This window comes from Xylona heveae, assembly GCF_001619985.1.
Source record: "Xylona heveae TC161 unplaced genomic scaffold L228scaffold_13, whole genome shotgun sequence".
NCBI classification, from domain to species: Eukaryota; Fungi; Ascomycota; class Xylonomycetes; order Xylonales; family Xylonaceae; genus Xylona; species Xylona heveae.
Window position 1 is genome coordinate 602,089 of NW_017264205.1, and position 24,761 is coordinate 626,849.

Below are 24,761 nucleotides of genomic sequence, written 5' to 3' on the forward strand. Positions count from 1 at the left end.
AGACAAATAAGGGAATGCCGAGCAAAAGTAGTTGCTTTTTGCATCACGCCTATGGGGCGAACAAAGCGTAACAGCTTGATTAACAAAGGAGAGGAGAGGACAAAGGCCGGAGGGCGTTGAGCAGAATTTTTCGAACATCACTTTCACCGTCCAGATTGGCAGTTTTCGGAGAATGACCCGCTATTCTCAGTGACGTATTGGGACCGTCACCAAATTGAGGAGATTCATCTCGACTATCTCCGTATTCAGAACGGAACAGTGCTAAAGATGATCAGATCTGGCAAGAGATCAGGTCCCGGGCCGGCCGTCATTGCACAGACATCAGGCCATTATAGCGAACTTTGCAGAAGACAGGGGCCTCGTTTCCAAGGCGTGTGGTCATTGAACAACGGTGCAAACAGAAAAGGTCTCGTGACCTGTGCAGGGGGATGCTCTGCAAAAGTCCCGTAAAAATTCAGACGACGATTCTGGATTTGAAAACTTATCGTGTGCCTCATCTTTCTTCAATGTGATCTTCGATAGGTTAATGATGATCGGCAACACTGACTTATTTTTTTCCCCTTCGTTGTTGTTGAGGGATCATCTGCCTATCTTCCGATCATCGGCCCAAGGGAATATGCTCGTAATTCTCGCGCGGGCCGGTATACCCCGCCGTCCAGAATTCCAGCAACGAAACCCGATCAACAGGGATATTCTGTGGGGCGTGCAGGTACGCGCACTATTCAGCGAGAAAATTTGGGTCCCGGCCCCATAACATTCGGGATTTGCAATTTGCATATGGACTTCAAACAGGAACGGTGTCGTGGCTATCATCCAAGCCAGCCTCGGAAGCACCAAAACAAGGTCGAAGCTCAATCATTCGCCGAGAAGGCTAGTTGTGGCGAGCGGTAAGACCTCTATAGCCGAGTTTGGAACAGTTTAGCCCAAATGGCACCCAGGTCCGCCTATCCACGTAGCGACGTCTAGGAAGCCCGATTAATCCCCGAAGCATCGGAAAAATTGATTCAGGAAGAAGAACCCGAGGACAAATTGCTTAATTTCGAGGGCATTTGAAAAAAACAACTTCTGCAAGAAAAGTTAAGTACCCCTCGGGTGGATTACAGTCTCAAACTCCTTGGACGCGCCGTATGTATCAATACCATCCAGGTAATGCATCCTCTTTCGTCATAGTGGTAGAATGGCTTGCGTTGTAAAAAGCCACCATAGCAGAGTCAGGAAGCTCGAGCGAGCTCCCAGGGCCCGAGCAAATTGTGCCTGAGGTGGAGAATCATATATTGAGATGATGCACTGAAAGGGGATCGCAGCTCCTCTAAACGGGGCGCCGGAGAAGCGGGCCGCCCCGGTTTGTGGGGAAAGCACGAAAATTTCAAGCCCCATCCCATCCTGGCCTGCAAGCCAACAGGCCACTTTTTCCCTCTCAGCACGTTGAAAGCACCATGAGTAATTTTCCAGGGTGCGTTTTAAGATTGGGTGAGGTTGTGGATTTGCCATCATCAAGCCACGGACGCAGATACGAGCTGTGTCCAGCATATCACCACTTGAGAAGCCTTCACCAGAGCGCCACTTTCTTGTGATCCACATAGCTGGTGGTACTCTCACCGATGGGTGTTAGTGGTGGGCTCTTTCCTGCAAGCGCTCTGCTCCAGCCAGTGTGCTGCGTACAAGGTCCAGATTGGATATGAGCATCAGTTTTGAGTAGTTTCCTGGCCCTAGATTAGGAAAGGAAGTAGATTCCGTCGACGAATGAAGTCTTTGCGCGTGTGTAAGAGCCACAATGACGGAGTGTTCCAAAATTTCGGGACCAGGCTAGTCAGGTAGTAGCGTCGACCCGTTGTAAATGATTTACCATTGGCGTGGGTACTGTTATCGTACTATTATACGGTCCACAAAACTTAGGGAAGCCGCCCTTCCACCTTTCCCGTAGAGTGGTGACGGGTAGTTGTAGTAGCTGCCGCAGCAACTGACGGGAATGTTAGTCGTGCTGCCGGCGAAGAAAATGATGTGGAGAGGGGGCAGTCGTCCAATGGGGCAGAAGTGTCACCTTTGTGATCTCGGGTGGAAAAGAAGGAAATTTCCATGAAACCAAGGGGAAGGGGACGAAAATTGCGGAAACCTAAAGGCTGAGCACCTCACGAGTCTTGCCATATCCAACTGCATGTCTGTGCCATACAAGGATCAACCGTCTGCGCTCGACCAAACAATGCAAAGGATAACGTAAGAGAATCTGAAGTTGAAGCGGGCTTCCATCATGGATTTTACCACTTGGATCAATTCTCTCCGGCGTAAAGCTTGGTGATAGTGGCCTTGTTCAGAACTATAGTCGAGCAATGGACTGCAGCAGCACGAATATCGATTGAGATCGCCATGACCCAAACATATCCGTGCATGTGGTTGGGTCTCCACCTTCTCCACCTTGTGCTCAAGTTCGTGCATTTTGAAATCGAGGCGGATACGAGCAAACCAGGGAGAAAAGAAACAACAACATGCACGCTGCGAGGAGACGGAAGAGAGGAGTAAGCTTCTTCTCCATCGGAATCCTGGAATAGACGTCTGAATGACGACAGAGGACGAAGTCGTGGCAGAGCATCGGTGAGGGAAGCCGGGAAAGAGGACGACCTGCCTCGTCTATAAATTCGAGGTCATTTCCCCGACTTGAGAAGAGCTCGACAGGTCATCCAGAGATCCAGCAGCCGAACATCCACAGCCAAGCCAAAGCCCACTCAAAGCACTTCGCTTCAAATTTAAACAATCATCGCCAACATGCAGTTCAAGACTCTCGCTCTTGCCCTCCCGGCCCTCTTCACTCTCGCCGCGGCCGTTCCATCTCCCAACGGTGGAAGCGGACCCACTGTCGGTGATGCCAGCTGTGGCAATGGCCAGGTCCTCTCCTGCTGCAACACCGACAGCGAGAGTAGCGGTGGCCTCATTGGCGGTATCCTCGATGGTGTTTTGGGCGGCTCTTGCACTGCTCTCAATATCCCAGTTGGTATGTTCTCTCATTTATAATACGGCACCTAGTGCCAACAAGATGTGGAATGTTCTGACATTCTCCAGTTGGAATCAATATTCCCCTTAGCCAGGCTTGCGGTAGCAACCAGGCTGCCTGCTGCACTGGCGACAGTAACGGCTTGGTCAACGTTGCCTGCACCAACGTCAATCTCTAAGACGGTGCACTTCGATAGGTCGCACGATGACATTGCAGCGGGCATTGTACCGGTTGTGGACCATAAATTTCGAAGTAGGACTAAACGGTTTGGAAGGAACTGAGGTTGAAATTGAAACTGAAATTGATGGGTTGCTTGATTGAGGGACGGAGAGGTTTTAGTTTGCAGAGCGAGAAGTCTTGAATGGAACTCAGCACACTCATTCAAGCAAATGGTTAAATAGCCTGCAGTGTTGTTAGCCAATTGAATGAGTTTTATGACGGAATATGAAGAAAAGCCAAATGCAAATTAGTGACTGAGGTCAAACAGCATATTTGATGACTGACACTCTCAAGAGACACTTGTAAGCTATCGGAAAGTGATTGTTACGGCTCATTTGCGTGGTGACAGACAAATAGTCTTGATACAAAAAAGAGAGCATAAATATAAATGTCAAGGAAACATAAAGGAAAAGTCGAATCAAATACAGTCAAGCGGTGGTAACCTGAGTGTTTCAGTCAAGACCGAGGTAAAGCAAAAATATCATCGTAAAACAAGGCGAGGTAAATTAAAAAGACAATGAAAAAATAATCAATTGATACCCACCTTAGTCAATGAATAACCACTTTTCGTCGAGTCGTGACCCCCCTCGAGTTTATTATATTCTAAACAAATCAGTCATTCGAATCCCATGCTGCTCGAATCCACTAGATCAAGAAAGCTTCCTCAATCCATCGTTAGTTACATTAATAATCAGTTTTTTTTGTCGCAAAAGTATAAGGTCCTCATATCTGGCGTACATGGCTACTCAGATATATTCTCAGTCTGAGGTGTGACAGCGATAAGAGAGTCCGACTTGCACGACGAACCATGCCTCGAGCTCAATGTTCAAGAACATGGGTCAGAGATGCCTTTTGTTAAGTACCCTTCGTTTGTCTTCAGACAAGACCACCAGCCGTCTTTGACGTAAATGCAGGGGGAAGACACTGCGCTGCCAAACAAGGCAGGTCACATCACTGGTTGTAAGCTGGAACGGAAGCGGAAGCAACTCCGGCATCGGGTCACAACCTCAAGTATATCGGCCCTTGGCCACAAATCAGAAGAGCTATATGTGCACACTTCGGCATGGATGCATATATGCCGAGACGTAAAATAACTTAAAAAAGCTTTGCTGCTCGAAATCAAATGATTCTGGATGTACACAAGTTTACTTATATATTTGGAGACCTGCTGAACTACCACCTTTAATCAGCTCTCGCGCAATCAGGTACATGGATGGCGACTCCCCCACATGAAACGCCCACCGCAACACACAGACGCAGTACCCCTCGGTCCCCAATCGCCTACGAGAAATCGATGATGGTCAAGAAAAGCAATGACGGGACATTTCAATTACTTCAAAAGGAAAAAAAAAATATTAAATTCGTACGAAATCGATTCGAGATGAATTGAATTTAAAATTCAGAGAGGGATAAAATTGATTATTTTTCGAGAGGGGAATTTGCGTTATCGTCGTCTCTTTTTATTCTACACCAGAAAATGGCCCAGCCATTAAGCGCTTATCGGTCACAGTATCTACTCCCTGGTCCACAGCCAAAACATTCACGCTATCTATAAGATAGCCACAGGACACCCTGCCGATAGGGTACTCGAATTTTCATCAGAAAACCTCAACGCCGCCAGTCTTGTCCGAAGAAGGGCTGAATAGGGTATATCCCGTTACCCAAAAATATCGACCAATGAGAAAATCCAGATCCGTTTTGTGAGATGTCTGAAGCGCGACAAATACGCGAAGGCCCAAAATCTCATAATCAATGCAAGAGCTCTTCACCAACTGTATGTTGAAGAAGAGAGGAGAAGGGGAACGTTTGCTATATTTCGATGTTCGGACAAGGCTCGCCGAATATATGAGCATATAAGAGAGAATTCGCTTTATATCACGATATATTCCCCATCCAACCGATCCATTGCTCGTCGCCACTTGAATGCCTGCCCTCCAACCGCTGCATGCCGAACATGCGACGTCGGTGCAGCTGCAGGATATGACGAAACCCCAGCAGTAGCATCATTTCGGCCACGGGTGCCAAGCAGCGCATCATCGCCCACATCATCGCGCCATACCTTCTCGAGGACTTCCAAACCGGATATGTTATTCGAGAAGCCCGATTCGCTCTGAATATCAAGACATCGCTGGCGCACAATGGAGCGATGAACCTCATCGATACATTCCCCTCCAGTGATGAAAAGAGGCCAGAGGAGGAACTTGTGGACCGTTGAAGTGCTTGCAATGCTGGTGATGTGGTAAAGTGCTTGGGCAACGAGATTTTGGAAGTTGGGGTGCGATGATGGTGACGCCGGATGAGCAAGGCGCTCGGTGTACAGAAGTGCAGCATACCGGAAAGATTCAGAAATATTCAACAGATCTCGTTGCCGGGGAGAAACGTCTGGCGTTGCGGAGCACATCTGCGCGGGCATGGTCGGATCCAATTCCCATTCTTTGAGTCCATCCCGAACGTCCTGCCATTCTTGCCAGAAAACGTGACGGTCATCGGTGCCAGAGCTGCTGTCATCGAAACCTTCGTGGAAACTTCGCGACATCATGGTCCAGCCACTGCCGTCTAGGCTGTCGTAATTTAAACTGTAGTAATCCCGTCCAGCGGGTAGTTGTCGACTGGCAGCTGGCGACTGGGGAGTGTGTCCACGGTAGAGGCTTTGCGAGCTATCCGACATATTCTCACTGGGTCCTGCCACAGGTCTTCTCTGGCTTAAAAGGTTCAAGCGACCCAGCCGGCAGATTATTCGAAACAGCCGGCCGTCGCAGCCAATCATTTGCGCAAGGCCGCCCGGTTGTTCATCAAGAGCACTCAACATGTCGAGATATCCCTGACGCAGTTGAGGTTCTCTGTCATTGACAGCAGCAGTCATAACGTCGAACCACGTGAAGAAGAATTCCACCCAGCTACGAAAGTCGGACTGCGATCTACTATCGCAAAGCTCAAGAAGCTTTCTGACCCCAGCAAACTGGGTTCGCAATTGGGAAACGCCAGTATCGCATGTGTGGAAGAGGCAGAGGATGACAAGGGTTGCTAAAATGGAGTCGCTCTTGGCCAGTTCCGAATCTTTGAGCTGCCCATTGAGTAGCTGGACTGAAGTCGCCTTAAAATGGGACTCCTCCTGCAGTAGGCTATCTGCGGCAGACCGAAGGGAAGGCTCTTGAGTCGGCTCTACAGAAACGCTTCTGCCTCGACGATTGCTGCCGCCGCTCGAAGCAAGATGATGCTGGCGGATCTTGGCACGGTCTTTGCTCATTCTCATACGCAGGTTGTTGGCGGAGAGCGCGGCAATGGCATATCGTAAGGTCTCGCTTTCCATCGCCAACCGCAAGATGTGCACTCTGTAGGGATTTGCCGGGCCATCAAATGCCACCAATCGAGGACAGATGGCCCGGTCGTAAAAGCCTATCAGTGACTGAATACGCTGAGCAGCACTAGAAGCTTCCAGGAAAGGGTGCGATGGGACTTCCGTCGAGGATCCTGCTGGAGACGAAGGTAAGACCGAGGCTGTCGAGACAGAAACGCCATCGTCAGTCAAAACGTGACTTGAGCCATCACGATTGGTAGAGGGGCCGCACCCATAGCCAGTACTATTCCTCGAATCACGAGCCTCACGAGGGTTGCCTCTTAATTCTTCTTCAACGAGAATGCCGTCCGTGCTATACGATGACCCGATTGGGTGTGGGGCAAAGCGGCCAGGCTCTGTATAGTCGTAGATACTGCGATCAGAGCTGATACTTGACGCCATACCGTCGTAAGGCACTGAACATGAAGATGTTGGCGCTCGACCAGGATAAAAGGACCGCTCGCTCGCGCTCATTCCAAGAGCCTGTGGTGCGTAAAACTCTGCGTAAGATGGAGGGAGCGGCGCATTCATCAAGGAGATGTCCTCTGGCGTGTCCGGATAATCCACAGGAGAGGGATACTCGCTATCGCTGAAGCCGCTCAAGGAGGTGGCAGAAGTGCATGACTGAACGTCATCATAAGATCCCCCTAAGGAGGTTTGCAGCCGGTGCAAAGGATGGGCAGGATGAGCATAAGGATGCTGGGGTGCCCAGTCTGGGCCGTGCGCGGACTCGCCATAGGAGCTCATCATACTCCTAGCTGGCTGATGCTGATGCTGCTGCTCTGGGATTGTCTCATGCCATGTAACGGTCCCATGAGGAATAGCGGAAATCGAGGCGGTAGGAGAGGACGTAGGGTGCACGGGAATGAAATCGTAGGCTCGTAGAGCATTTGATTCTTCATATCTCGAATTCGTGGAAGCAGAGTGATCCCTGGGAGAGGGCTCTTCGTAAGGTGCCGAAGTTGGTCGAATGGGTTTTGGTCTCGATGTGCTATTTACGGACCCAACAGCAGATGATTTCTCTTTGGGTGCGCTAGTCGACGTCGGGCCTTTTCTTGCAATTGGGAGAGACATGCCTCGTAGTTTGCCTCGACTGGCCACTCCGACGCCCCAAGTCAATTGAGTCTTGTAACCACTGCAGTTGCCATCGCCATGACCCAGGCATTGAGTGCAGTATGGTCGTCGTCGATCACATTGCCGTCGCTGCTTGATGCAGGTGAAGCAATCGTCGGCGGCACCACTTGGAGGAGCTCTTCGTCGCCGCTTGCGAGGAGCCACGCTGCGCGCAGGGGACTTTGCAAGAGGACTAGGCAATTGTGCCATAGAAGGCGATGACATGGTCATGATGGAAAGTGAATAGATAGAAGCAGAAAGGCCAGAAGAAAGAATGTATCAAATTGGACCAAAGGGAAGCTTGTCCGTGTCGAGGATGTCAGTCGTACATCACAATGCTGTACTATGTGCTGGGGGAGGAATAGCAACAATAAAACAACGCAGAGTGGATTGAAAGTTCCAGATTCAAGCCGAACAAGTAGCGAAGGAACTCGTAGTAATATGGAAACCAACTGTAACAGACCAGACTTGATAGTTGCACAGCACGATTGAGCCCGGTGGGGGTGGGAATGAATATGACCAGATATTCGACGGTCGAGGTTGAATTCGACTTGACTTGGGCCCCTCTTTCTCTCTCGTGTGTGCGCGCGCGAGCCAGCGAAGGGTAGATAAGATTTCACGATGACCTGCAAGGGAAATGACCAGGAGCTGCTCTTCCCCAGGCCCAAAGTTCATCGATTGCCAGACGACGAAGCGTGTCAAGGGTGAGTCCCGCACAAAGATGGCATGGGGGCACGAGCAGACGCATGGACGACGCGGCATGCATCGAATAAGAAGCTCCAAGGATGCAGGACCACCCACGCCATGACGGCGGTTGCAAATGCTTGAACCAGGGTTGTCTGGTTGGAACGGGGGGAGGAGAGTACGTCGCATTAGTTCAAGATAGCTTGTCTTTGTCTCTCGTTACCAATCCATGACCTGGAATCATTTTGGCCCTTCTGCGACTCTACGCTCTGCCGAGTAGTCCGGTGAGCGCGGAGAGCGGAACGTCAGTCTACGGGCAAAGCGCAAGCATCATTGGGTAGAACGATGGCGCGCAAGACAGAACGAATCATCAGAGTCCCGAAAGCATGAAAAACCGATAGGTCGATGAACGAAGGGTGGTTTTGGATGGGTGGGGGAACATGAAAGTCGGTCAAAAGGGTTAGGGAATTCTTTTTGGACCAGAGTGGGCGGACAAATCGAACGTCCTAACATCGACTTGTCAAGCCATCCAGGAAAGATACGCCTGGGGCCCGCTGTCTAGCGGACAGGCGACCAGGTACGAATAGGAGGGAATGACGGGAGGTAACCAATATTGATCTCCGAGAAGGTCTGGCGGATTGGTTGGCGATGCGAAAGGTTACATTGTCGAATTTCGTCCGCCGCTGTTCCCTGGTTCGCCTCCATGTCCATGTCACAGCTCTAGTGCTGGTGCTGGTGCTGGTGTCGGTGCGGCTGCTGGTCTAATTTGACGGGTTCGCCGTCCTTCTGGTGCGCTCAGTTAGTGTGGGATGGAAAGCCTAGCTGTTATGGCGCAAAAAGGCCATGGGCGGCGCCATTGACGAGATTAGTTCTGTAATGAATGGATGGGTGAAGGGAGCAGGTCGATCCTTCAAATCAAAGGAACGAATCTTCAGAAGGGGTGGCCATGCAAACCACCCAACCTGTGAGACAAGCAATGCCTCCTTGAAGCCCCAGATGGCCCGTCGACTGCCAACGTCGCTTTGATCAGAAGGGGCCAGTTGTGGGGGAGAAAGAGGGACCTGCCGGGTCGTTGGAGATCCCTCGGCTCTCTCTTGGCTCTCCACCAATGATACACCATGAATGGGCGAACGGTAGCCGAAAAAGTGTGCGTGATAGTCCGACGGGGGCACGACACCAAGCATTTACTTAATAGTCTGGAGGGCTGACGGATGGAAGCTCGTTCCCCTCCACGAGTCTAAGCATAGAAAACATGTTATTAGCTTCGATCCTGGTAGACTAAGAGACAATCCAACTTTGAAATCTCCTTCGTGATACGTCTAGGCCGTTGCCATGCGATTGGAAAGGCGAACTCCGCTGCAAATAGTAACTTATACTGTTATAGATTATAGCAAATGATGACAGCTCAAGGGTATTATTTAGACGCACGTAAACTTTGGTGGTCCTGCATGAGCGCCAACCCGTCGGCGAGTCCCAATCATACTGCGTAGATGATTTGGCATTTCGTAGGGGCGATGATGATAGGGACAATGATAATGCATGCAATCAAGCCATCCCCGCCTGTACCTCCGAGTGCTTTCTACGTTTCCTTGGTTGAGCACTGACATGCCCCGATTCAACCCCTCTCTGGACATTTTCGTTCCCTCCTAGGAACATATTTCTGGGTTCTGATTTAGACGCTAGATTGTTGGTTCTGGAATTTGCGCCGGTCTCAACTAGACCGGGGGCGCAGTATAATGACCATCTGCTGACCGGTGAGTGGCATGGTGCATCGCATGGTCAATGGTGCGAAGAAATGAAAGGTGGAAGATAATTTTACCGGCGCATGCTTGCCATTGACCCATACCGTGGTCGAGGGCGAAAGGCACCAGGGGCATCAGACGGCGAGACATATGGCGCCAACTACTCCGTAAACTGTAATCGCAATTGTCACGAAGAGTCGCCGTCGCGCGGGATTATTTCCCCCCTCGTACCGGGAGAGACATTGCAATATTTCATAATCAGAGATATCAAATTACCTTTCGGGGATGTCCGACGGAAAGGCTATTCCGCCAAAGAGCCGAGGGACCAAAGGAGCTTGAATAAGATTGAAGTGGGGTAGTCGCCGGATCGAAGGCAACTGCCCTTTTCATAGCGGGATGTTTTCGAGCCATCAGCAATAAAGTAATACTGATCGACAAGAACTTTTTTGCCTTGAAAGGCAATTTGTCACGGCGAATTCATTACTGAGTACTCCGCCCTTTCCAGACGGAGTGATCCCGACAGCGACAACATGATCGAGTCTGGTCCGTTGAAAATGAAAAGGAATTCTTTCGTGCTCTGCAATAAAAGAGGGGGTGTGAAGGGCTTGCATTGGTGTAGAAATAGCAATTATTATTCCCATAATTGAGCCCGTCAGCCTCTTCAATCCTCCAATGGGTCTATTACAAACTCCCAAACGTTAAGTGGGCAATGGAAGAAACAATGAGCCCCAAGGGGCGGCGCATGAGCATGGCTGCATGGAAGGCTGCATGGAAGTTAAGTGGAAAGTGCCACTGAAGCTCATTGATCGGGCTCTGTGGCTGCTTCTCAACAATGAGCTGTGGTTGTGTTCCTGCCGCCGTCAGGTGGTCACTGGTGGTGGCGTGGGCATCATTTGGTTTCTTCGTGTCTTCTTCCGCGCTACCCGGGGGTTGTGCGACCGGCCTCTTACCTATCTACCCACCTAAGCTTGTGTGGACAATAGTTAAGCTGTTCGCCAGATGGGCAGCCATGACCAAATTGGCTGTGCGACATCTCCCAAAGCATCTTTGGAGAAGTGCATGTAGGGGTTGTTGGCCACGGTGCACCTTATAAGCTGTTATGTACCAAATTGCGAGAAGGTGCCTTCTCGTGGATGAGGATTGCAATTATCCCACATAATTAAATGGGAGCAATTGTTGCTCAGAAGGTATCCATGGTAAAATGGCCGACACGCCCGGGATCCAGAAGAGATGAAACAAAAGCAACGTGAGCGAAGGATCGAAAAAGCATCAAAGCCTTTTCCCAGCACGTCAAGTGAAACTTGCCTGTCCGCCGACAACAGCCGTCTGTTCAGTTCGGACATTTGTATCGATTGGGCGAGCCAGCGAGAGGTGGGCCACGGATCAAGAAAACTGGTGGCGTTGCGCCTCGTCGGGCCTCTTAGCCAGGGACCCGCTCATTCTTCTTTTTCTTGGGCGGCTCGGTCCTCGGGGTTCGACTTGAACAGCTCCTGAGCCGCGGCACACCTTGCTCGATACCTAGGTTTTTCCGCAATAATATTTTATCATGTTCGCATGTGATGCCGAGATAATCATCGATGCTGAACACCAACTTCAAGCACCTAGAATGGGTAGATTTGGGAGATGCGGGTGCCTGCTTCCTTCATTTCCCATCCTCGCATGGCCACACTTGGCCTTCATAATTTGTGTTAAGTTGGTGCTAAGCGGTTCAAGCTGAGACTATTGGACCGTAAAATTGTTAAGAGTCTCTCTCTCGGCCCACTTGCGACATAAACAGATAGATAACTATCACTGCGCCTCTAGCTGAAGCTTAACGCTCCGCTCCAAAGAATACAATTTCGGTCCACTGTAAGTTGCTTTCCTCCGAGATGATTCTGTGCAGTGGAGCTATGACGACCTCGCGAACCCTCAATTCGTGACACTTCTCAAGTGTAGCAAATCCGTCAAAATAATTCCCAAATTTTGGTCCTGGTGGTCAGCGACTGGCTGTCGCTGAATTTTCCTTAAGCCGTCGTAAAAAGATGAATGAGCAAGATACCTACCTTAATACCCGAAAATGTTGTCAGCTCGGTTGAGTCTACGATGATCTGAGAGTTGAATCAATCCTAAGCAATCGTGAATTTGACGGGCTCACTGCCGGTTATCAACGGCTCGCAGTGATTCCTTATAGCTCGCACCTGGAACATCGATGTGACGTCGCGATGCACTTCGGTCGCCGCCCAAATCAACTCACCCATTCGTCCTCTAGTGTCTTCTTGATGTAGCCGACTGGACATGATTTTGCATTTGGGGCAACGTAAATATTAACCTCGACGGGAAAGTGTAAGCGAATAATCGCGGGTCCTTCTTCCCACCTGCTGCCCTAAGCCTGGCCCATACCTCGTAATTGAGTGCCGAACTTGCCTTGGCAGGTACACTTTGCCATCATCAATCCCGTATCCACTCGCTCTAGTTCTATTCTCTCTCGTTGTCGAGGTGGTTGCTCACGGCAAGCCGAGTGCCGGTATATCGGTCCATCAACTAAATCTAGAGTGGGTCTCACCAAAGGAAGCCCACCTGCTAACTGAGAAATTAAGCGTTGCGCTTTTTCTACCTTATCCTGCAAAAGATCTGTTTCATACTTTAGTTCAATCACGTATCCTCAGCTATCGTCATCAGCTTGGTCGAGAACGTCGCCTTATCAGAGGCCCCATTCAGGTTGACAACGTACCACAGCAGGTTAAAAGGCCATAATCTTAAGGCTGATACCACTGCCCGTGTCCTAGCAACAGACTCAAACCTTCACATTGTCGGAAAGATATCATTCCATAGACTGAGCTTCTCGGAGATCGGCTTTTTTTTGTCGGGTCATTTTGATGTAGATATAGCCCGCGCAGGCTTACTCGTTTTCTAGCTTCAAAGGACTTGGCAACGATATTCTGTCGGTTCCTTGTTGTTATTGTCTGTTTATCCCAATCATCTGAATATTTAAAAACGATATAAAACTAAATATAATAATTTGATTCCTTTCTCTTCTTTTATTTCCCCCTATATAATAGTTGTTGCAGCTTTGGGGGACCATCTCTTAAGTGTACGGAGCAACTTTTGCTGAAATGCGGCGCTGGCGACTGCACTCTGGCACATTCTCGGGGACTTGCAGTCGTGGTTTAGCGATGCTATAAGTCGGAATCTTTTGGCATTTTAATAGTCAAATTCTTCAAAAATGTTTTCCGGTCGTCGCACTCGATCTATCCACAAATCGTTTTTCGACGATTCACACGAAGAACTCGAAGAAGCTTTGATCTTTCTGAACGCCCAAATATTCTCCAACTGGAAAGCTAATAAAGATTCGTGCATTTGGACATGAGTTGCATAGAACAAAAGTCCGCTGGTTTTGTTTCTAGTGTTGAGGTGCCGAAGACTGTACTGGCCAAGGAAAACTCCACCGCGGTAAGTCACAAAAGTAATGAACAATTTCATTTCATCACTGGAATCGTATGTGGAAATGAGCTTAAGTCACCAAAGTCTTTGATTTCATCGTCAGAAGTTATCTATTGAAATTCGATATGGGAACGACGCGTTTGGATCATAACATTAAACAAGGCTTGAAGGGATTAGAGAGTTATGCAAATCCGTTGACAATCTACTGTAAAGGGTTATTAATATTAATATTCTAGAAATAAGATGTATTTACAAGGAGGCAAGACCTGTATCGCGACAGAACTATACTACGTACTTAAGGTATATGGCAGAATGGCAACGAAATGATTGGAGAACTGACAGGTTTTAACCGGGTTAGCGCCGGGAACTCCCTCGGGATCTCCCGCTCTTGTTTGGGTTTAGCTGAATCTGGATTGGTTCCGCCGAAAGTTTGTGCCTCCCCAGTTGATGGAGTTCCTCATTCAAAAGTCCCGGAGCCCCCAAGTTTGAAGGATCTTCATGACTTAGCGGGGATTTTTCTCATCGAACAAAATGGATTTCCCTGACCATGTGGAGCTGGCCATCATAGGTGCCGGTAAGCTCAATATGCTGCGCTCGTTGAACGGAACAGCAAGAGGGGAGTAGCGTGAGGATAGCTGAGCTAACTGGCCTTTTCTCTCGTGTGTAGGATGGAATGGCCTAGCAATGGCAAAAACGTACCTTGAATGCCACCCTAATGCGAAGCTCATTGTGCTCGACAAGGGAACCAGTATTGGTGGCGTGTGGGCGAAGGACCGCTTGTACCCTCATTTGAAATCCAACAATGTCAAGGGAAACCTCGAGTATAGCGATTTTCCGATGGACCTAGAAAGGTTCGGCGTCAAGCCCGGTGAGCATATTCCTGGAGCTACTGTGCATGAATATCTCTTTCAGTATTCCAAGGAATTTGGCATATATTCAAAAATCCGCCTCGGGGCTGTGGTCGGAGTGATCGAGCGTTCCCTTACAGGAGGTTGGACCTTAAACGTGCAGTCTGGCAAAGACAGTGTTCAACATCAATTACATGCAGACAAAGTGGTCTTTGCCACGGGGCTGACCTCCGAAGCTTGGATGCCAGACTTTCATGGACTGGAAAATTACGCATGTCCAGTGTATCATGTGAAAGATCTGGCCCACAATACAGACCAACTTTACCAAACGGCCCGAAACGTTACTGTTATTGGTGGAACAAAGTCTGGATGGGATGCAGCCTATACTTGTGCTAATGCAGGGATTCATGTTGACATGATTGTTCGCAAGTCTGGCCATGGCCCTGCGTGGATGTCCTGGCCGAAAGTGACTCCCTTCAAGATGTATCTGGAGAAGCTCGTGCATACGCGCTTCTTGACTTGGTTCAGTCCGTGTATATGGGGAGATTTTGATGGGTTTTCTTGGATTCGAAAATTTTTGCATGGTACCAGAATTGGACGATTCTTTGTAGATTCATTCTGGACCATATTGAATAATGACCTCCTTCAGGTGAGCTGTGTTTCCCAGCGAAGATATTACACGTCCTAATTTCTACGAGGGAGGCAAATATGACAATCATTCAGAAACGAAAAAGCTCAAACCCTGGATCAGTCCATTCTGGATCGCTTCTTCGTTGAGCATCTTCAACTATGATACCGACTTTTTCGAACTTGTCCGAAATGGCAAGATAAATGTTCACATTGAGGACGTGTCCGGATTTGCAGAAAAGTCTGTTCAGCTATCGTCAGGTGCAACTCTTAGCTCAGATGCGCTAATATGTGCTACTGGCTGGAAACATCGACCGCCAGTGAAATTCCTGCCATCAGATATTGAGCGCGAGATTGGTTTGCCCAAGCGCCCAAGTTCCGAAGATGAAGAGCTGGCCCATGTTGCAGATAAAAGAATCTTAGATCAATTCCCTCGACTCAGAAATCAGCCGAATTCGAATCCTGAATATAAGCCGATGGATGGCAGCGAACCAGCTGTAGAGCTTCACCCATACCGACTGTATCGTTTCATGGTGCCTCCGGCATTCGCTGACGACCGAAATATTGCATTCATGGGAGCAATGCAATCTATCAGCACTGCGATGATCGCCCAAGTCCAGGCACTGTGGCTGACTGCATATTTAGACGGAACCCTCGACTTGGAAACCGAAACTTGGAATGATCGAGCTCAGGGCGAACCGACTTTGGCAGAGAAGATTGTTCAGGAAACTTATCTCGACTCTCAATTTGGAAAATGGCGGTGTCCGGGCGGATATGGAAACCAGTTTCCAGATATCGTTTTCGATTGTCTGCCTTATATTGATATGCTCCTTCGCCAGTTGGGGTTGTCGTATCATCGCAAACGCAACCTTATCGCAGAGGTTTTTGACAGTTACTCAACAAGTGATTATCGGGGGTTGGTTGATGAATGGAGAACTAAGGTTGGAAAATGATGCGACATATGATTCTCAACTATGCGGCAAATATTCTTTATCTACAAGTTGCAATCTGACTCGAATCAGAACTCGCATCTGCGACCACGAACCAAAAAAGAAGCCTAAAATAGTACAGCATTCATGAATATGCTTGATGAATTCAGAAAATTTTAAAGTCGATGAATGACATGTCATTTGGGATAGTGACATTATATCCCAAAATGTAAGGAGTCGCATTGAATAAAGCTGAAGAACTTTCCTGGCAATGAAAACGCGTCCAACAAAAACAAGCAGAAAGCTTTGAGCATGGTCCAATAACACCTAATATTTTGCCCGCGGGTATCCTCTTTATTCGTTCTATTTCTTTTCAGACAAGGAAACAGAAAGCTCTTCAGTAGGGGTTCCAGTCTCGACTCCTTCTACGACACCAATATCAGCCAGCTCCTCGCGGCGGAGGCCCTTCGTGTTCTTCACATTTTCGTGTGGCCACACAAGGTTCAAGAGGTAATAAATAACGAATGCGATGACGAAAGAGAGACACCAGCCAAGGTGTCCCAAGTTTTCGGCCGCAGTTGAAACTTTTGGACCAAGGGTGCCGACGAATCCTAATGTGAAAGTTAGCCAGATGAGTCTGCAATACAAGATGCAGTATACGAACCTGGGAAGGGGAGAGCAATAGCGACAATGTAGGCGATGAAGGCCTGAACGTTCCATCCTCCCTTGTACCAATAGTTCTCGTTGTTCTTGTTGCCGATATATAGAGACGGTATGAAGACGTTGCCACGAGATACAAGGTAGTACTCGCAAATCATGATTGCAACAACTGGACCCATGAAAATACCATAGCCAGCAAGGAAAGTCACGAAGGTCGAGGCGGAGTACATGATTTTCCAGGGGCAGACTGCGTAGCCCAAGAGGTGCACGATGGCTTGACCCCTGGTAATCGTCAAGTACTTGGGCCAGAGCATGGACGAATCGGCACCAAAAGGAATCATGTTTGCCGCGATGTTAGTTGCGAGAATAGAGATCATCCAGCAGCAAGCACATAAAAAGACGGCAAAGCGAACTTCGGGTCGCCAGTTGCGCTCCATGATCGCAGTCATCAGGTCCCATTGGTTCCAAATGCTGGTACCCCATTTGTTGTTAACGGCCGAAGTGGCTAAGATACCGAGAGTAGCAGAAAGGGTGGTGAATACGGGGTTGACAATCTAGAGGATCAGATTGTCAGTTGATTTTCAAGACCAGGCCTCTTTTACCTTTTATGATTTATTTTTGATCCGAATTCGGAATAAGGCTTCTTACCATCTGAGCCCAAGTGGGCGACTTGGTGGTCTTGGCCCAACGAGCAAGGTCAGGTTGGTTTGTGATCAAAGTTGCAGTATTTCCCATACCGCTATTGATACACCACATGAAGAACCAGCCAAACTGGCCGCCGGAAGGAGCGGAACCGTCATACAAGCTTCCAAGCTTACCCTTGGTGGTTGCCATGCAGTAAATGAACAGACCGAGCATAGCCGGAAAGGAAATGGCAGACTTGAAGGAGAAGAAACCGCGCAGCTGGTATGGGCGTAAGAAGACAAAGGGAATATGGATCAACCAAAAGAGGAAAAAACCCAGCATTTGCTGAGTCGTGAAGCCCATGCTTTCCGGCATGCCGTTAGGGATATCGGTGTAGTGATGACCGAAAATGGCCTGAAGCATGTTGGAGAGGTAGCTCGCACCGGTATAGACTTTGTGGCCAGTAAGTTCTTCTGCACAAGTTCAATTATAAAAACAAAAAGGTTCACAAGAACTTACGCTGCACAGCGTACCAAATGATGGCCAGGACTGCACGTGCTCCAACCGGATAATAGCTTCCCCACCTAAAGGAGGATTAGTATATGGCGGGAAATGAATATAGAGTACGGTTAAAATAATTGTTTGAGAGCAAGAGAAAACTCACATTCCATATACAGAACGAGCAACGCAAGGGTAACCAATGTGATAAGTCGAGGCGGCTTTAGAGTTGTACAGCATAGCTGTGGATGCAATCATTTGCGAGATAAAAATGACAACAATTGATTGCCACCAGTTCAAACCAATTCCAATCATGGAACTTCCAAGCGTCCAGTTGCCAAAGGAAAGGCCGAAATAATAGGTGCAATAATTGAACCAGTTCCAGTTTCGCTGCTCCGGAGGCGTCGGATCCAGGTCACGATTGGTCCATCGCGCCCGCTCAGGGTCTGTCTCATTGACAGACTCTGGGTTTTGAACATACTTCAAAAAGGCCTCTTTGCTGGAAAAGGCGTGACGAAAACCCGCCGCCTTTTCCTTGGCGGATTGTTGAAAATGAGAAATTTTGGCGGAGGCCATTTTCGTGTTCGATCGACCAGGGACAAAGAACGAAACGACACACTTGATGGAAAATGACCGACAACAGTATTGAATGTTTTCTCCATCTCGGCACCGACACTCTCAAGTACTTTAATACAAAAATGGTTCCTTTCGACCTTATCTCGTGATCGCCGAAATGCCGCCGTTTATTGGGTCTCAGCTTCTCGAATGTCAGGGATCGTCGAGCCCTAATCCCTGGGGGACCCTCAGTGTTATCGCCATCCGTGGGTCACTCACGTGATTGGACCAGAGGTCGAACTATAGACAGGGGTGTCAATATTAATTGTAACCCCGAGCGCAGACTAGAAAAGCGAGGGCACGCGAGCATGGTTGTAACGTCAGATCCTATCGCTGAAGATAAAAGTACTCTTCCATCTGCCTCTGTATGATACAGTACATGATTCTTACTGATTAGAAGTCTTCGCAAGGACACAAGCCTTCTTATCATGAAGGTTCGACAGCTTTCGGTGCAGAGATATGCGGATATCTTTCCAGATAAGTCTAGTAGATATGCAAGATATGCCTTTCGAGAGCTTCCACAAAAGATATAGATTGCTAACCGTGGGGAGCCCCCATACCCAACGGTACTAGCTTTTCGCCATGGGGCAACGAAATGGAACGATACCGGCACTCGAGAATCGCTGTGGCGCCCCGGCCTAGATGCTACCAACGCACCACGTAGCGCCTTCTCATGATACCAGTCACTAATGCATTGCCTCTGTAGGAGAAGACGATGATTGAAGGTGTATAGCCTTTGCCGCTTTATCAATTTATTCTTGACCGCCATGTGCCTTGATTGCCACTAAAACCAAGCGATTTTTTTTCCTTTGCCAAGACGCTGGTTCCAATTGGAGTATGCATAATCTCCACGCGGCAATCCTAGATGATAAACGTCTTGCGATATGTAATTTTGCGTTCAGTGCTATCACCCTATATTGTATATCAGATTTGGAGCTGGTTATCACAATGCCATGATATCGTAGTAGAGTAATGAGAGCGCAGATTCTGCATTTTTCTTTCATGCAAAAAGGCTCGTACATGGTGTGGTGATATAGACGCAGTCTCCTTCGTGGACTACGGTCGCTCTTCTTTCTCTCTTTCTAATGTCTGAAGATTTTCCACTTCCATTTTTCGATAGCTGAGAAATAGTTCAGCGTCAAGCTCTTGACGCGAATAAATGGAAAAATAAAGTAATTCCAACAATGACATTTCATCTAAATGAATCAGACTCATGTCACCTGGAGCCGTTGGCTTACAGAATACTCTGGTTCAAGTGCATTTGTCTGCTGCCGACGTGGATGCCATGTTTACCAAAGAACTGAGATGCTTGACAAGTCATACGACTAAATGCCACGTCGAGGAACCGTCAGCGAACTGGATGTAAGTTGGTTCACGATCCCAAACCATTACGTTTGCTGATGAAAAATAGCCTACAGTCAGAAGCGATTGGACTATTACCAAATTCTCATACCTACTGGATAGCTTGAATGCCCTACTCCAGAAATGCGTTACCCTGTTCCTCAGCACTACGATGGCGATGGATTGGCGTCCCCGCCATAGCTGAGTGGACCCCCCCCCCCCCCGGGGCAGGTCTGCGGTCGCCAAATCTCCATTCATTTGCGCTCCAGCTATTTCAAAGCACGAGGTATACCTGAACTCAAGCGGTATCGGTCTCCTTGAAACTGGTGAATCAACGAAGAACCAAAACAAACGAGTTTATCAAGCTTGAACAGCACAGGTTGGGGTTTGGGCAACGACGGGCAGTCAGGTAGAACCATGACTGGACCAGTTCTCGGACAAAAGAGAAACTTTTACTACTAGTACGATACATGGAGGAAGCCTGATGTTGCAGAGCTTCGGCTCTGATCAGCCATCTCGTGGAAGTTCATTGAAGATCATTATAGGTAATACTGGTGCCCGGCGAAGAAAATGACCAACGGGCTTTTCTAGTGATAAGGCCGGTTCCCAACCCCGCCAGTTTAAAGTATCGTTTGGCAAACGGGGAGAGGCCAAGCCGGCTTTAGCTGAAACGGTCTCTAGATCTGGCTACAAGATCTAAGCTATCCAATCTAGAGCCCTTCACTGCGGAGAAGCGCGTAAGGGCCTGAGGGGTTCATGCTCGGTACGGCACGAGTGCAAAGCTTGGCATGACTAACGTTTTTGTTAACCATTTTCTCGGTATTGGAGGGGTTAGCTCAGTACGAAAAGTACTGGAGGGTGGTTGCGGGAAGATTCGATGGTGTCAGTGGCATGACATCCCCTCCGCAATTGATCAGCATTGGGATTACCCCTTCCGACATGAAAGATCGAAAATAAGGTACAGCATAGCTTTTCCAGCATGGTCAAAAATTTCAAATGCATTCATCGCACGTCATTGCACGGCGAAGACGCGCAATTGGGTTCTCTTTACCCTTTGACACGGTGATGGCGATAACTATGGAATGGTCAAGCTAATTTCCGAAATAGAGCTCCTTGTGTACAAAGTAGATGTTTAGCAATACCTACGATGGCGCTCGACCCTGAAAAACCTCTCCTGCTCCTCGACGGCGGTCTCGGCACGACCCTAGAAGACAATTTCGGCGTCAAATTCTCCCATCAAACTCCGCTATGGTCCGGCCACCTCCTGATCTCTGACCCGCCGACGCTGTTGGGTGCACAAACTGCGTTTGCTGCTGCAGGATCCGACGTCATTCTCACCGCGACATATCAGGCGTCGTTTGCTGGGTTTGCGAGGACGCCCCGGATCGACGATAACAGCCACGGGGGGAACAATGGTATAGGCTACGCCCGGGACGAAGCTGCAGAGTATATGAACTCCGCAATCGAGATTGCTCGATCGGCATTCATACAAGCCGGCAAGAGGAATGGCGGTCTTCTTGCTCTTAGCCTTGGCGCATATGGCGCCACCATGTCTCCCAGCACAGAGTATTCTGGCGCCTACGATCCTGAAATGAGCGATTGGCAGGGATTATACAAATTCCATTACGAGCGGATCATGACTTTTGTGCACGACAAACTCGATTGGAGCCGTATTAGTTTCGTGGCGTTCGAAACGCTGCCTGTGGTGCGTGAAGTCCGCGCAGTAAGGGAGACGATGAAGACACTGGGGGATCCGAGCGGACTACGGCCTCGATATTGGGTCTCATGTGTGTTTCCGAACCAGGATCTGAAACTGCCAGATGGGACCACTGTGGAAGAGCTTGTCAAGGAGCTGTTGTCCCCGTAAGCTTTTGTCTATCCGGATATTATTATACGGACGGTAATTGTCTTGCTTTGATGCTAATGATCCAAAGCAGAGGCCTTCCACTCCCCTACGCCATCGGAATCAATTGCACAAAACTATCGCTCATGCGGCCCCTTATCCGCAAATTCGAAGATGCGGTGGCATCTATAAGCCCAGACTACACGCCTCGGCTTGTGATATATCCTGATGGCGCGAATAACTTTGTCTATGACACTACCCTCCAGCAGTGGCTCCCAAAGGATAATGAAGGTGGATCATTGGACAAACCGGGGTCCGGATCGGAATTGCAGTCAGCGAAGACAGGGAATAAACCATGGGGCGAAGAAATGTATGAGCTCGTGACGGAAGTCCAAGAGCGAGGAGCATGGCCGGGGCTGCTGGTCGGTGGGTGCTGCAAAGCTGGTCCGGACGATATTGCCCTTTTACGAAGGAAATTGGACGAGGCAGCGGGTGCTAGCAGATAGTGTTGCGGTGCTGGCGTCGAGATAATGCAATTTCCTCGTTCAAATGTTCATGGTAATTGATATTCGAAGGTATTAACCCTACTAATCCTTCCCTTTCTCAAACCATTATGCTGACTCTTTTCGTCAATAGTACATAGTATATGGCGAATCCACCTAGGACAGGCGACGCTTATTCGAATGTATCCATAGATGAGCTTGTATATAAAACCTACGGCTACATGAAAATGCAGTTGACGATTCTAAACACACTCTTAAGATTCGATGCCTACTTTCGCAATCGAGCGAGATCTTCCACAGTCAAGTCCGTAATCAGCATGTGTCCCGGATCATGCGACATGACGACGCCCTCGACGCGACTACCTGCTGCTTCGACGATCATTTGGGGCGTTACACCGCAGCCCTATTGCCCATGCAGTCTTATTAGCATATCTGCACACCTTTACACGTTCAGATGGCCAATGATACAGAAGACAAGCATGGGGGCTGAGACAAAGTATGTGTGACAACGACGACCTGACTTACCCAGAAAACAGGTACTTCTCCTTCTTTCATTTCAGCCCTATCTCCAAAATCCGGACTATCCACATCCCGAATCCCAATCTCTTTCGCACCCTCCCATCCCCACGCTACCGGCTCTCCGTGCGTTGGCAGATACGGTCTCGTCACCTCCCGCACCTTTTCCACGTCTTCTGCTCTGAACGGCCGCATCGAGACAATGAACTTCGACCCGTGAAACACCCCGGCCGGCAACACGGGGATGTTCGTCTTATACATGGGCACAATCGTACCCTGTTCGTGATGCCGCAGCGAAAAGCCCGCGGCCAGCAGCCCGTCTTCAAACGAGTATGAGCATCCGATCAGGAACCCGACGTGCGACGGACCCCATTCGCTCAAGATGTCGCGCTGCGTTGAGACGTGCTTGCCTCCGTGAAAGACTTTGTATGAGGGGATGTCGGTGCGTATGTCGAAGCCGGGCACTGTGCTTGTCTCCTCGGTGGTTTCTGTCGAGTCACTCCCACTTGGGACACCATTTGGACTTGTCTTTGCAAGTTTCAACAATTCCTCATCCCCCGCCTCAGTCAATGAGTCCACTTCGCGTATACAGTCCCCGGGAATGATCTGATGCGGATCCCCGCGCGGCGTGATGCCCAGGATCGGACACGGCACGGGGTTGCGCGCGCAGAGGTCGGCAAAATGCGAGGCGTATTCGCCCGGAAGAACGAGCAGGTTGGCTTGCAGATAGCCTGGCGCCAGGCCGGCAGTGGATGTGATTTTGTTGCGGCGGGCCAGTAGCCGTGTTGCTTGCGCGGGAGTTAATTGCTGCTGTTTTTGTTGCTACGATGCGTTAGCATCGTTTATCTTTTATCTTTTATTTTGATATCTTTCTCTCTTCTATTTTTCTTTCTTCTTCTCTTTCCCTTTTGCTTCTCTTTTGTCTCTTTCCTTTACTTTTCCATCAAATATATAAAAATACTCTCTGTCTTCCTTTTATCTGATCTGCCAGGTTCTCCTTTCTCGCGGGGGAAGTGACGTGATCATTCCAACATAGAGATACCGTATGGAAGTAGTAAAGGATTGAGCATAGCAGTGTAGGAATGGTATACAAGTCATCGCACAACTCACTTTTTCGTTCACCGACACGCCAGTCGCATCTTGTCCGGACTCGACCACGCGGCTTGGTGCCATTTTGATCACTATTATGATGAAGAATGTCTGACGCAATGACTGTATACGATACGGTTATATAATGAGGCAGAGTACTGATCGCAATGGCGCAGAAGGAAGTAGTCAATGGGAATATAAGACGTTAAGTTGCGAATTGCGAATTAAAGCTTGAGCCTTCAGGCTTGAGGTTTAACGTTCAAGCACCGAGACAACCTGCTGAGCTGAGCTGAGCCGAGCCGATCTGAGCTTCTGGCCCACGGGTACATTGATCCCAATATACTACGGAATACACATGGTTTTACGCAGCACGGAACTCGTCCTACACTACACTATCTACCTTCTTGTGACAGTAGATGGAAAGAGTGACAGAGTACCGGAACAGCTTGGGGGGTGAGGTTTAGTTCGGCATGTTGAGGATCTTCCCGATCAGTGACTTATCTTTGATCTAAGACACGTTTGGGCTGGTCATCGGTTTCGCTACGCGTTACTCCGTACCGTGGTTCGAGTAATCCGTAACTCTACACAGCCTGACAAGTGCCAATAATACTGAATTTAGATAAGGTAAGCCCGATAAGATGTGTACGACGAAGTAATCCCGGCACTCTTTTACGGTGTACTGTGTACAGTCCTGGGCCAAAAAGATTGGCTGACATTAGATTTATGCATATAATATACGGAGTATTGAAGAAATAATACACAAGAGGCCTGATACCTGACCAGTATTTGGGATTTTGCAGTGCTAGAATGTCTATAGATGTCTATTATTGGTATCTGCAAGAAAGGCTCATACCAGGCGTCAAATGAAATCCCAAGGGCATTTAATCAGAGAGAGAGAAAATAAAAGCAGAATTAAATGACAAACAATCGGACGCCCAACTGTACAGGAGGAAGCATCAAATTTAGAGGCCGTTCTCCAACTCGACGACTTGACGCAGAGTTGCCTTGAAATGCAGGGATCGCTTCTGGGCTCGGCTGTGGCAAAGGTCGCTGTGCAACGCCACACCGCCATTGCCACAGATCAGCAGCTTGCACCCAACAATGTCTGGGGAAGGCTCGTCAATGCAACGTCCAAGAAGAAAAAGTAGCCGGTCAAGGCTTTTCAAA

At 48.8% G+C, this 24,761-nt stretch overlaps 8 protein-coding genes across 8 annotated transcripts; 3 read left to right on the top strand and 5 right to left on the bottom strand.

Annotated features, from left to right (window-relative positions):
- Positions 1-2,760: 2,760 nt before the first annotated feature.
- On the top strand, positions 2,761-3,164 carry L228DRAFT_271306 (hypothetical protein; the record flags this gene model as incomplete). Its single annotated transcript, XM_018335518.1, has 2 exons — positions 2,761-2,986; positions 3,055-3,164. 2 exons carry the CDS (start codon positions 2,761-2,763, stop codon positions 3,162-3,164), a joined length of 336 nt encoding a protein of 111 aa, XP_018185065.1.
- A 1,671-nt stretch (positions 3,165-4,835) lies between these two features.
- On the bottom strand, positions 4,836-7,973 carry L228DRAFT_45113 (hypothetical protein). The gene has a single exon (XM_018336608.1). It carries the CDS (start codon positions 7,884-7,886, stop codon positions 5,076-5,078), a length of 2,811 nt encoding a protein of 936 aa, XP_018185066.1. The 5' UTR covers positions 7,887-7,973; the 3' UTR covers positions 4,836-5,075.
- Positions 7,974-13,980: 6,007 nt separating this feature from the next.
- Positions 13,981-16,222, top strand: L228DRAFT_251125 (FAD/NAD(P)-binding domain-containing protein). Its single transcript, XM_018333488.1, has 3 exons — positions 13,981-14,075; positions 14,169-14,998; positions 15,048-16,222. The coding sequence occupies exons 1-3, from the start codon at positions 14,033-14,035 to the stop codon at positions 15,927-15,929; spliced, it is 1,755 nt and encodes a 584-aa protein (XP_018185067.1). The 5' UTR covers positions 13,981-14,032; the 3' UTR covers positions 15,930-16,222.
- L228DRAFT_251126 (putative allantoin permease) lies at positions 15,928-18,617 on the bottom strand. The gene is made up of 5 exons (XM_018333489.1): positions 17,854-18,617; positions 17,709-17,773; positions 17,214-17,641; positions 16,570-17,119; positions 15,928-16,516 (listed from the first exon to the last, which is right to left on the bottom strand). The coding sequence occupies exons 1-5, from the start codon at positions 18,261-18,263 to the stop codon at positions 16,269-16,271; spliced, it is 1,701 nt and encodes a 566-aa protein (XP_018185068.1). The 5' UTR covers positions 18,264-18,617; the 3' UTR covers positions 15,928-16,268.
- Positions 18,389-19,215, bottom strand: L228DRAFT_45174 (hypothetical protein). The gene has a single exon (XM_018336609.1). The coding sequence runs from the start codon at positions 19,069-19,071 to the stop codon at positions 18,514-18,516; it is 558 nt and encodes a 185-aa protein (XP_018185069.1). The 5' UTR covers positions 19,072-19,215; the 3' UTR covers positions 18,389-18,513.
- Positions 19,216-20,382: 1,167 nt separating this feature from the next.
- L228DRAFT_45217 (Homocysteine S-methyltransferase) lies at positions 20,383-22,270 on the top strand. Its single transcript, XM_018336610.1, has 4 exons — positions 20,383-20,601; positions 20,751-21,506; positions 21,581-22,061; positions 22,123-22,270. The coding sequence occupies exons 1-3, from the start codon at positions 20,432-20,434 to the stop codon at positions 21,990-21,992; spliced, it is 1,338 nt and encodes a 445-aa protein (XP_018185070.1). The 5' UTR covers positions 20,383-20,431; the 3' UTR covers positions 21,993-22,061; positions 22,123-22,270.
- Positions 21,962-23,678, bottom strand: L228DRAFT_263827 (DUF1445-domain-containing protein; the record flags this gene model as incomplete). The annotated part of the gene is made up of 3 exons (XM_018334528.1): positions 21,962-22,392; positions 22,515-23,327; positions 23,616-23,678. 3 exons carry the CDS (start codon positions 23,676-23,678, stop codon positions 22,258-22,260), a joined length of 1,011 nt encoding a protein of 336 aa, XP_018185071.1. The 3' UTR covers positions 21,962-22,257.
- Positions 23,679-24,381: 703 nt separating this feature from the next.
- Positions 24,382-24,705, bottom strand: L228DRAFT_45236 (hypothetical protein). Its single transcript, XM_018336611.1, has one exon. It carries the CDS (start codon positions 24,664-24,666, stop codon positions 24,454-24,456), a length of 213 nt encoding a protein of 70 aa, XP_018185072.1. The 5' UTR covers positions 24,667-24,705; the 3' UTR covers positions 24,382-24,453.
- Between the last annotated feature and the right edge of the window lie 56 nt (positions 24,706-24,761).

Coding starts and splice junctions, on each gene's coding strand:
- L228DRAFT_45113 (XM_018336608.1), bottom strand. CDS start 7,886: ATGACCATGTCATCGCCTTCTATGGCACAATTGCCTAGTCCTCTTGCA.
- L228DRAFT_251125 (XM_018333488.1), top strand. CDS start 14,033: ATGGATTTCCCTGACCATGTGGAGCTGGCCATCATAGGTGCCG. Junction 14,076..14,168: donor GCTGGCCATCATAGGTGCCG/GTAAGCTCAATA, acceptor TCTCGTGTGTAG/GATGGAATGGCCTAGCAATG. Junction 14,999..15,047: donor TGAATAATGACCTCCTTCAG/GTGAGCTGTGTT, acceptor AATTTCTACGAG/GGAGGCAAATATGACAATCA.
- L228DRAFT_251126 (XM_018333489.1), bottom strand. CDS start 18,263: ATGGCCTCCGCCAAAATTTCTCATTTTCAACAATCCGCCAAGGAAAAG. Junction 17,642..17,708: donor CATTTGGTACGCTGTGCAGC/GTAAGTTCTTGT, acceptor CTGGCCACAAAG/TCTATACCGGTGCGAGCTAC. Junction 17,120..17,213: donor CGCCCACTTGGGCTCAGATG/GTAAGAAGCCTT, acceptor CTGATCCTCTAG/ATTGTCAACCCCGTATTCAC.
- L228DRAFT_45174 (XM_018336609.1), bottom strand. CDS start 19,071: ATGGCGGTCAAGAATAAATTGATAAAGCGGCAAAGGCTATACACCTTC.
- L228DRAFT_45217 (XM_018336610.1), top strand. CDS start 20,432: ATGACTAACGTTTTTGTTAACCATTTTCTCGGTATTGGAGGGGTTAGC. Junction 20,602..20,750: donor CATGAAAGATCGAAAATAAG/GTACAGCATAGC, acceptor TTTCCGAAATAG/AGCTCCTTGTGTACAAAGTA. Junction 21,507..21,580: donor GTCAAGGAGCTGTTGTCCCC/GTAAGCTTTTGT, acceptor GATCCAAAGCAG/AGGCCTTCCACTCCCCTACG.
- L228DRAFT_45236 (XM_018336611.1), bottom strand. CDS start 24,666: ATGGCGGTGTGGCGTTGCACAGCGACCTTTGCCACAGCCGAGCCCAGA.